Source organism: Octopus bimaculoides, chromosome 12 (assembly GCF_001194135.2).
Source record: "Octopus bimaculoides isolate UCB-OBI-ISO-001 chromosome 12, ASM119413v2, whole genome shotgun sequence".
In the NCBI taxonomy this organism is placed as follows: domain Eukaryota; kingdom Metazoa; phylum Mollusca; class Cephalopoda; order Octopoda; family Octopodidae; genus Octopus; species Octopus bimaculoides.
Window position 1 is genome coordinate 56,099,914 of NC_068992.1, and position 11,854 is coordinate 56,111,767.

Consider the following 11,854-nt stretch of genomic DNA (forward strand, 5'->3'; position numbering starts at 1 on the left):
AATTTAGAACATAAATTAACATGAAATTTTAATTAGGTTTTTATTTAAATCACTTTAAAACTGGAAGTTTATATCATAGAACCAGGGTGGTCAAAATGGTTAACTCCTTTTGATATCTGTTTCAGACCATCCGTGGTTCTATAATACAAACATTTTTATATTTCTGATATGAGGAAATTATATTGTGTATTGGTTTGAGTGCTTTCATTACATTTCGGCTGTGTAAATGCTCCAGCATTCTTCAAGTATCTTGTGATTCACTTAAGTGCCTTGCCAGGATTGAACTCAGAATCTCTAGGTGACTGCACTGCATTAACCAGTGCTTTTATCCCCAACCCTATGCCCATGGGCAGAGTCAGAGTGAATTTTTAAGGCTTCTAAACATCTACCGATGTTTTATGATGGTATGGAATTTACTCTGACATTGTCTATAGGCATAGTGTCATGGATAAAGGTGCTGGTTAATACACAGCAGTCACCTAGAAGTTCTGAGTTCAAACCCAGGCAAGGCACTAAGGTGAATCACCCATCACCGCTTGTCAACTGGTGTTGGTGTGTTTATGTCCCTGTAACTTAGTGGATCGTCAAAAAACAGTGATAGAATAAGTACCAGGCTTTTAAAAAGTATGTCCTGGGTTGATACATTCAACTAAAAACCCCTTAAAGGCAGTGTCCCAGTATGGCCACAGTCTAATGACTGAAAGAAGTAAAAGATAAAAGATAAAGAAAAACAACAACAAAAATTTCTTCATAGAATTTCTTTTTCAGTTTAATAATATTTCATAGAAATTATTTCATGTACACTATGGTATATATTTGGAAGACAAGTATGTGGAATTAAATCTGACTGAGATGAGGAAAAAATGATAAGAGATCATATATTTTAAATGTGTGTATGATCCTATGCAAGAAAAAAAATACTTTGGCTATTCCGAATTTTCTTCTTTTTACAATACAAGATGGTGAAATATAGAACTGGTTATAGGAGTTATGGAATTGCACATTGTCTAGGAATTCCATTCATTTATCTGAACTAAATAATTGTTTATACTTTCAAAGCAATTTGAAATATGGAATCTTGAAAGCAATTTAGAATATGGAATTTTGAAAGCAATTTAGAATATGGAATTTTGAAAGCAATTTAGAAAATGGAATTTTGATTAAATACAATAAATAAATGTTTTACTTTGCTGAATTTGAACTACTTCTTAACTCGTTTAAAATCTTATTGATTTATTTGAAAAGATATGTCTCAGTGAGGAAATAAAAATTTGGACAGAAAATAGAAGTGTTGAAAATAAAAATACTTTATAAATAGCAATTCTGCTAGAGCTCTTGTGATTCTTTCAAATGTCTGTAACATAAAGAATGACTAAGTTACTTTGTCAATGTTTATTCCTGGATATCTACAGGAGAGTATTTTCAGAGAAACTATCTCAAATAAACTTTCATTTTTGTCAATTAAATAAATGGGTAGCTGATATGTGAATAAAGATTTAGTTGCTGTGATTTTACAGGGACAATATAATACAAAGCTATGATGACATCCCTTCATTTGTTGTGAGTGACCGAAACTTATCTTGGTTTACAGGCCTCACAGGTAACACAGTAATATTTGATTCAAATATCTTGCTGCTAACATTTTACGAATGTTCGTTAATGTCAACACAACTGCAATCAACCTCCTTTACATTCACACAAATATATTCAGGTATTATACAGATTTTTCTTTCTCTTCCTTTTTATCGGAAACCATTAAACTTGGATAAATTCTTCACTTTTCAGCAAAGTAGCACTCCATGCATGGATTGGACTCGTAGGAAATATTTTAATAGGTAGGTCCCACACCATTGTCTCAACATTTAGTACTGGCGGTCCCTGCCACATGGAGCAACCATCAGCTGCTACAATCTGTTCGGTGTCATGTACTTCATCAACTACTGTGACAAACTCAAAATGAAGTCTCCATCGAAGACAAACTGGAAAAAGAAAGGATTAAACAATTCAATAAAACAGATGGAATATCTGAATAAGAAACCACAAAATCAATCACTAAATACATAGAACCAAATCAACAGCTTATGGGAAACAACTTTGAGGCCAGATTCCAAAAGTGGCATGAATGCTGGGACTGGTGTACTGCCATGCAAGGTGACTATTTCGAAGGAGATGATGTTAAAACTCAGGCAAATAAGTTATTCTTTATTAAGCATAACTAATCCTGGAACTCTTTGATACTACCTCATAAACAACAGCAACAATTATACTTACCTATGTCAGTAATGAAGCCAGGAGTTATAGTAAGCGGCACAGGGATACTGATGTGGGTGCGCTGGGTATGAAGGCACATCTCTTGCTGTTTGCCATAGAAAGTGATGGAAGTGGGTTGGTTCTTTTTGCGACAGCATTCCTCGGCAACGCTCTCTTCACTCTGCAGGGACACACTCAGCTGGAATAGAAAGGGAGAAGGAAAAGTGTAAATGGAAATCATCGTCTTTGTCATTTAATGTCTGTTTTCCAAGCTGGCATGGGTTGGATAGTTTGACAGGAAAGCACCAGATTCCATAGACTGTTCCAGCTTGGTTTTTATCAGCTAGATGCCATTCCTAATGCCAACTACTTTACGTGTACTAAGTGCTTTTTACATGGTACCATAACCAGAGCTTTTTATTAAAAAACAACAACCACTTGTTTCTAACATAGGCACAAGGCCACACTGTTTTGTGGGTGGGTGAATTGGTCAGGAATAGTTGACTACATAAACCCCAGGACGTGACTAGTATGTTACTTTATTGATCTTGAAATAATGAAAAATGGGATTTGAACTCAGAATGCATGGAGCCAGAATAAATACCACAAGTTATTTGTCCAGTGCTGTAACGATTCTGCCATTTCTCTTTTCCTTCTGCCACTTGTCCTGCCATCCCATTATAAAACTAATGAATTCTAGCAAAATTCATGGTTAAAAAGTTTGGTTTGCAACCATGTATTATGATGATTGGAAATCCAAAAGCAGATTAACACACCAAGAAGCAGCAATCATCTTTTGTGTGACTGAGGCCATTAAAAAAAAATGAGAGATCGATAGATATTATAGATAGAATGAGAGAAAGAGATTCAATTTACCTGGACACAAGCTACACTACCACCTGAAAAATCAAACACTCCATTGATATCTTCTCCCAAACGATATGCATTTTTAAACAGATGAAAACGAGCAACTTTTCCTCGAACATTTGTGATGTTGTAGAAACCTAAAAAGAGAGAAGAATAGAAATAGAGTCAGTAAATAAGTCTTAGTGAGAGATCAGCTTTAATCCTAAATAAGCAGCTTAAACATCCTCCTCTTAATAATTTATTACCTCCGCCTTAACGAAGATGGAGGTACTGTTTTCACTCGTGTTTGTTTGTCTGTGGACAAGATATCTCAAGAACCGCTGGATGGATTCGGACGAAACTTCCAGGAATGTTTGGCCTCGTGACTGGCATGAACTGATTAGATTTTGGGATCAATCTGGTAATGGACAAGGATTATTTTTCCAGTTCTTTCACTTAATTTTTGAGAGCGGTTGGGTTCATTTTTAGTATTCTCGTTTATGAGAGCAGTAGAGTTTATTTCAGATATTCTCATTTTAAAAAATCATCTCTAGCTAATTGTTGAGAGGACGTTGGTGTTGCCTTGGTGGAGGTTTGCACTCAATGAGTGCTCTTGTTGTTGTTGTAGTTTAACAGGTGCAGGTATGACAGTGTTGTTAAGTTAATTCCCAACCACATGGTTTCAAGTTCAGTACCATAAGCAGAAACTGAAAGAAACTCGTCATAGGCACAGGAGTGGCTGTCTGGTAAGTAGCTTCCTTACCAACCACATGGTTCCGGGTTCATTCCCACTGCATGGCACCTTGGGCAAGTGTCTTCTACTATAGCCTTGGGCTGACCAAAGCCTTGTGAGTGGTAGACGGAAACTGAAAGAAGCCCATCGTATATATGTATTTATATATATATATTTATGTGTGTGTATATGTTTGAGTGTCTGTGTTTGTCCCTCCCATCATCACTTGACAACCGATGGTGGTGTGCTTACGTCTCCGTAACTTAGCGGTTTGGCAAAAGGGACCGATAGAATAAGTACTAGGCTTACAAAGAACAAGTCTTGGGGTCGATTCGCTCGACTAAAGGCAGTGCTCCAGCACAGCCGCAGTCAAATGACTGAAACAAGTAAGTAAAAGAGTAATCATCATCATCATCATCATTGTTTAACGTCCGCTTTCCATGCTAGCATGGGTTGGACGATTTGACTGAGGACTGGTGAAACCGGATGGCAACACCAGGCTCCAGTCTAATTTGGCAGAGTTTCTACAGCTGGATGCCCTTCCTAACGCCAACCACTCAGATATATATATATATATATATATGTATGTATGTGTGTCTTTGTGTCTGTATTTGACCACCGCTTGACAACTGGTGTTGGTGTATTTACATCCCTCTCTAACTTTGCGGTATCGCAAAAGGGACCAGCAGAATAAGTACTATGCTTAAAAAATAGAACAAGTCCTGGGGTTGATTTGTTCAACTAAAATTCTTCAAGGCGGTGCCCCAGCATGGCCATAGTGTAATGACTGAAAAAGCTAAAGAAAAAAAAGGATAGACGTATAAGCTATTTATAAAAGAGGAAACAAGTTGAATAATACAAAGAATCAAAGTTTTCAAACCAGACATACGAGCAGTTTTCCTGGTAGTGACTGTGGATAGAACTTGCAATGCCATATCTAAAATAGAATTCTCCTTCCTGGAATGCTTCAAGAATGGGTTTGTTGGAGCTACATCTACTTCGTTTTCATTATAAACACTTGTATCATTTAACCCTAAAACAGAAGATACATGCATATATATATTAGCAAATAATACTACTTTCCTACATTCAACATCATATTATGGTAAACAAATACAATATATATATTTCTAGAATAGACTCCTATATATAAGTGTGTGTCCCTGTCATTTTTTTTCTCACCTCTCCCTAATTCTTTTGTGCCTCTACCTCTCTCTTCTCTTCCCACGTGACCGGTGTTCAGCCAAGCCTGACCTTTCTTGTTTTGGGTGGCTGTTGTGCATGCAACATCGTTATCTCTCCCTGTGCCTGTGAAATATTGTATCCCAGCTGTAAGGCCTTATTTATATATATGCCAGCTTAATTTTATTTGTCCTTAGTCGAAAGACATCTGTTGTTAAGTCCCGTTATTATTCCTACTGTATTTGTGTAACATTGTTCGTTTTTTTTCTGTCCTTGTTTTTGTATACATTCGCTGCTTTCTCCCAAGGAAGCTAATGTTCTTAGCTTAGTTTTTTCCTTGGGGAATAACCAGCTGAAATTGCAAAGATAATCTGGATCTTGACTGAAGAGAGAAAACTCCGAATGACATGTCCGTGTTTCCTTGTATCATTTATCTGTATGTTTTGCGTTCTTGTCCCATTCTGTATTATTTATATATATATATATATATATTTTGAAAAAAAGGAGGCAGTCTTCTTTCTTAGTGCTCTAGCAATAAGTTTCCTCAACATAACTGACCAATACTTGACAATGTAGCAATAATAGAAAGAAAAAAAAAAGGAGCATACCTACCAAATAGCACCATAACACGAATAGGAATGCGAAGTAATTTTGTTGGTTGGTTGAGTCTCTGTGTACCAATGGTGATCTTGTAAGAGTATTTAATAGCTTGACCTCGATAGGAAGGAGGTGAATCAGCTGGTACAATGTCTTTGTATTCATCTGTAAAATAAATATAAAGGAATAATATTGAAACAGGAGAGATGCGTGATAGAGTGATTGGTTCTACTTTAGCATGTGATCTACTACAGTATCTGTAAGCTATGCAATAAAATGACCTGATCTGGGTTAGTGTTTAGGTCAGGGGATAGGGATAGGTTATAGTTTAGGGTTAGGGGTTAGGATTAGGATTAGAGTGCATGCTAAAGTGTTAATTGCCAGGCAGACTGCACACTCAAATAGTACAGAGTAATTTAAATAGAGGTTTTGGATTGCTAAACCACTGGTCTTGGGTTCATATTTCATGGAGCTTTCTAGACATTACACTTCATTCTAAGTGAATCACTTCAAAGATGTTATTAATGCTCTTGTAGTCATTAATGGCTTTGGCCATGCTGAGATCTTTCCAGAATATTACCTGACATCTAAATCCAAAGTGGGACTAACATTTTTGTCACTAAATATGATAGATCCAGTCCAAGATGCAGGCAGCTTATTGCAATATACTCAGCAGTATGTGGAAACGATCAGCATATTTTTTTTTCCATAACTGCAAACACTGAAGAGCACAAGGTTACATAATTAGACTGTTATCTAACATCCTGTTGAACCCCTAGTACAAAACTGATTGGTAAGATCAGCCATAATGGATATATAATACTGTACGGTATTATATATCATTTCCCCAAGGTAAGATTGAACCTGAACCTACGTGGTTAGGAAGCAAGCTGCTTAACCATGCAGCCACATCTGTACCAGCATGGATGATGTAAATATGTAAAAACACTTCATCTCTTAAGATGAAGTTAATAGTGTAATTAATGTTTGCTAGTAATATCTGTGGAAGTCAATAAATGTCAAAGAAAATTTTATTACAACTTTGTCCATAATAATGTTAGCATTTCAGTGAAATATCAAAGCCAAAACATCTTTATACAGAAACAAAGTGTGTGTGTGTGTGTGAGAGAGAGAGAGAGAAAGAGAGAGAGAGTGGGAAGGGCAGTTTTATACTTACATTGTTTTGACTCTCCAGGTGCCAGTTTGAGGTCACAGAAAAGTATTTTTGGTTTTGTTGAAAGAACTGTACAACCTTTTTCTCCTGGAAAATTATCAAAATTATAAATATTAATGAAAATATTTAGGATCTAGTTACATTAACTGTTACTGAAACCTACAGATAAATATACAAACACACACATATTTATGTGTGTGTGTGATCATCATTGTTTAACATTTTCTTTCCATACTGGCAATGGTTGGATGGTTCGAAAGAGGCACCTGTGCTGGTGACACATAAAAGGTATCCAGCCATAGAAACCAAGCCAAAATGGACTGAAGCCTGGTGCAGCTCTCTGGCATACAACTCTGGTTAAACTGTCCGACCCATGCGAGCATGGAGAATGGATGCTAAATGATGATGATGATGATGATGTTTAAATGATACTCAAGGAAAATTAGGACTTACCTTTGTTTGGAACAAACGATGTCTCACAGCCTGTTGTTGATACTTCTTCAGTGGATAAATTAGTGGAAGATGGCAAGACAATACGCGTCTCACTCACTGTTCTTTGACAATGTATCTGGACGCTGGCCCAAGCAAGAACATCATACTGCTCACCACTAGAAGATAAATAGGATAAAATAAAAATAAACACAGAAATCAAACAAGGCTTTTATTAAAATATCTCATTTTTGATGGCTTCAAAAATGCACTATGGGCATATGAGATGCACTCCAATTTCAGCAGTACATATTAACGAAGAAAAAAGTTTGGCAGAATTCTGGTTCAAGCCTCACATATAACCCTTCATAAACTCTTTATTGTTTGGAATTTTCAGAAAATTTTTGTGAATTTGTGTTCAGTGCTAGTTTGTGAACATCCCTGTTAACTTAGCTGTTTGGCAAAAGCGACTGATCAAATAAGTATCAAGCATGAGCACTAACAATTCAACTCCCAGCCACAGACACACCTCCACCTAAGACAAACAAATATACTTACTGAGATTCATATTCAGGAAGAGCTGAATTTGAGAAAGTGATGATACAATGGATTGTCTCCCCTGCAAGGTAGACTGGCCCACGAGGGAGGGTGGCCACCACATCAATCATCTTGCTTCCTTCAACAGCAGCCAACAACAGCAACACACCCTGAAGCAGAAGAGAACAGTTCAGTATGATTCAACACAACTTACACAATGCTGTATGTTTTCTATGTTGTATATTTTCTATATTTATGTTATATGTTTTCTATATTTTAGCTATGTTTTAGCTTGGTGGTGATATGGAGATGAGAAAATAGGCACTTGTAGATGTGTTTGTAAAGGTGTGCATGAAAGATGCAGAACACACACACACACACACACACAAGCTTCTTTCACTTTCCATCCACCAAATCAACTCACAAGGCTTTGCTTGACCCAAAGTTATAGAAGACACTTGCCCAAGGAGCCATGCAGTGAGACTGAACCCAGAAACATATGGTTGGAAAGCAAACTTCTAAACCATACAACCACTCAGTGATTTAAATATCACTTTTAGTGTGTGTGTGGTGGTGGTGGGGTAGAACACACTTTTACTCTTTTCAATTGTTTATAATCAAATGCTATTACTCCCCTGGAATTGCCTCTACAAGTAGAGAACGACCATTTTCCTCAGCTTGTAAATAACTGTCATTGTATATTTTATTGCAATTGTGTAGGTCCTCTTTGGACCTGCAAATTACATCAGTCACTGTAACAGCTACTGACTTTCTATAAAGTACTGAGGACCAAAACAGAAGATTGCTCTTACATCTGGAACAGCACCACTGCTACTACACATACAGATCATCATCATTCACAAATTACGAAGTAACCACACGGCTAAGCCCACATCCAGACATTATAGCCCACATCTAAAGAAAGGAATTTTTGACTGATTGGTATAAAGTTGCTCACGAATATACACTTGCTTTTAGCCCAGAGATATACAGTTTTCTCTCTCTGCCTTTTCTATGACTACTACAGTGGCCTCTGTTCCTCTAAACTGACTAACTCATGGGTCTCCCCTCCTCTTGTCCTTCTTATTTTATCTCAACACTTCAACCCAAAGAATGTGATCTAACCTTTCTTCACCCTTGTTCTTTCCCTGGATATTAGTTGTTAGTTTTCTGGAATTCTCTCTCTCTCTCTCTCTCTCATCATTTAACACCCTCCTTCCATGCCAGCATGGATGCCCTTCCTAACACCAACCACTCTGCAAAGTGGGTTGTTTTTTTATGTGGCACCAGCACAGGTAAGATCAGTTTTAGCATGCTTTTTACAGCTGGAAGCCCTTCCAAATGCCAACTGCTTTACAGTGTGAACTGGATGCTTTTTAAGTGGCACCAGCACTGACAAGGTCACCAAGTAACTTGCAAGACAAGGAATCTTTGAGAGAAGAGGCAGTGGAGGAGATGATCTTGAACCAGATGATGAAAGGTTAGTATGATAGAGAGGCAGAAACAGATGTCTTGCTGTAGAGAAGGCACATGGTTATCCAACCAGAGAGAGTTAACAAGAAAGAGGGCAGAAACAGGTGTGTTGCTGTAAGGGTTACCTGGGAAGAGAGAGAGAGAGAGAGAGAGAGTGATCAAGAATGAGAGCAGAAACTCTCTCTGTGAGTATTTTTTCCCCAACAACCATAGAACTAGCAATGATGATGATGATGAAAGAGAGAATTCCACAAACACATAAACGGTGCTAATCTTCCTAGTCTCAGAGTCTCCAAGACAGCCTACAGAGGACAAGAGCTCTGCAGCTTCCATCAGACCACTCTCTCTCTCACACACACAAAATTTAATGCAGTTGTTTTCTCAGTCAACAGAAATAACATAAAAATGCTACAACAGGAGAAACCAATCAATAGAATAAATCAATTGGGTTATTTCAAACATGGTGTGTGAATATGTGTGTGTGTGCCAATGTATATGTGTCTATGACTAATTGTATATATTATGTGTGTGTGTGTGCAGCAATGTGAGCATGTATATATGCATGACTGATTCAATGTGTGTATGTGTGTGTGTGTGTGTGTGTATCAGTATGAACATGCATGTTTATATGTTAGTGCGTTTGTGTGTGTGTATGGGTATGCATATTCACATAGCAGATAGTGCTTGTATAAAGTATGTGTGAATGTGCTAGTCAGTATGCATGTGTGTGAAAGTAAATGCAGGTATCTGCTTGCATATGAGTGCATGCATGTATGTGTGGTTGTGCATGAGTGTATGTACGTGCCTGTATGTATATATGACAACATCAGTGCCTACATTAACATGTGTACATTTATATGTGTGTGTGTGTGTGTGTGTGTGTGTATACACAATCTTCTGTGTCGTAATTTTGTCTGAATATATTTATATCTATAGATGAATTGTACGGTTGAGATACTGTTGTTTGTATTCTTGATGCAGAAACTGTGACTCAGAGCTCAACATTAGTATGGAAATTGAAAGAAGCCCGTCGTATATCATCATTTAACATCCATGTTCCATGCTGGCATGGGTTGTACAGTTTGACCAGAGCTGATAAGGCTGGGGGCTGCACCAAGCTCCAGTTTCTGTTCTGGCATGGTTTCTACAGTTGGATGTCATTCCTAACACCAACCACTCCACAGAAAGTACTGAATGCTTTCTATGTGGCACCAGCAACAATGCTTTTTTATGTAGCACTAGAACTGGTTCAATTCTGCTATGGTGGCTGGATCTTCTTGAGTATGTATATGATGGACTGGTCTCATGTGAGTGTGTGTATCTGTGTGTTTGCATGCACTACTGTCTCCTTATCCTGACATTATATGATAATTGTAAATGAGTGTCACCGTTATGCAAGCAGTGTCCTTTGTTTCCAATATTGTTAAATGTCTGGCCATGGGGAAATGTTACTTTTCTTGGAAACAAATTAGGGTTGAAATCAGAAAGGGCATCTGACTGTAGAATATTTGCCTCAATAAACTCCATCTGATCCATGCAAACATAGAAAAAGGGATGATGACGATGATAATGTCTATATATAATTAAAAGATTAATCACTTTTGTTTTGAATGGTGAGAAAGTAATAATGTGTGGAAAAAAGAAAAAAAAGAAATGCAATTACAAGGGTAAAGAGACAATTATTGTTTTACTTACAAATAGATATAAGGCCTAATGATATTCCTGTTTTACCATAATCCAAAATTTGACTGAGTAATCTACCATCCTGAAAAGAGAAAGTTGCTAAGACATTAAGTTTAAACAGTTATTCTTCATATTTTCTGTGACTTGTTTTTCAAACATGTTAAATAATTTGATACATCAGAAAATAGCAAAAGGCATCTGTTTGTATTGAATATAATTCCAAAACTATTTGCACTGATCAAAATATGCTGTAATTGAATTAAAATATTACAAAATAATCTAAATAACAATACTGGGACTTAATAGCAGAGCCCTCAAGTTCACTTCAAATGTTACGGTTCATCACCACGAAGGACCTCTCCTAGTGATTGAACATATTCAACGTAGGAAAGATTGCATCATAAAAATAGTCTTCCTCTTTAGGGCCTCCAGTAACATTCTACAAAACTCAAGTAAGGCCCACAATCAATAGTGTAGCATGGGGGAGGGGATTTCAGCTCTGAGTGATGCTTTTATAAGGGGAGCACTTTTGGGTTTGCTATAAGTATAGGCAGTTTGCAGGGTGGAGGTAGAATGCTTAAAGGCAGTCCTGGGCTACACTATCCACAATGAAGTACAGCTCCAGCTTCTACACCTGGAACAGTGCTGTTGCTGCACATGTAGATACTCTAGCCAACCACTCCCCAAAGGCTATGATTATGATCAGCATAAAGTTCCTCACCAATACTTTCCAGCCTCTGATCCTCAAACATGCTTTCTCCCCTCTCTGCATATATATATATATATATATGTGCGGGTGACACGTAAAAGCACCCACTACACTCTCTGAGTGGTTGGCGTTAGGAAGGGCATCCAGCTGTAGAAACTCTGCCAAATCAGACTGGAGCCTGGTGTTGCCATCCGGTTTCACCAGTCCTCAGTCAAATCGTCCAACCCATGCTAGCATGGAA

General features: G+C 37.5%; 1 protein-coding gene across 4 annotated transcripts in view; it reads right to left on the minus strand.

Annotated features, from left to right (window-relative positions):
• Positions 1-743: 743 nt before the first annotated feature.
• The window catches only part of LOC106884396 (RAB6A-GEF complex partner protein 2), a 16,041-nt gene continuing 4,930 nt past the window's right edge, over positions 744-11,854 (minus strand). For all 4 annotated transcript variants that reach the window (XM_014935755.2, XM_014935753.2, XM_014935754.2 and 1 more), the window contains exons 2-10: positions 10,917-10,986; positions 7,770-7,918; positions 7,236-7,390; positions 6,786-6,869; positions 5,624-5,773; positions 4,719-4,862; positions 3,127-3,254; positions 2,272-2,449; positions 744-1,979 (exon numbers count right to left, since the gene is read on the minus strand). In XM_014935755.2, the coding sequence (XP_014791241.1) occupies positions 1,756-1,979; positions 2,272-2,449; positions 3,127-3,254; positions 4,719-4,862; positions 5,624-5,773; positions 6,786-6,869; positions 7,236-7,390; positions 7,770-7,879 (1,173 nt within the window). In that variant the 5' untranslated portion in view covers positions 7,880-7,918; positions 10,917-10,986 and the 3' untranslated portion in view covers positions 744-1,755. The remainder of the gene's footprint in view (positions 1,980-2,271; positions 2,450-3,126; positions 3,255-4,718; positions 4,863-5,623; positions 5,774-6,785; positions 6,870-7,235; positions 7,391-7,769; positions 7,919-10,916; positions 10,987-11,854) is intronic.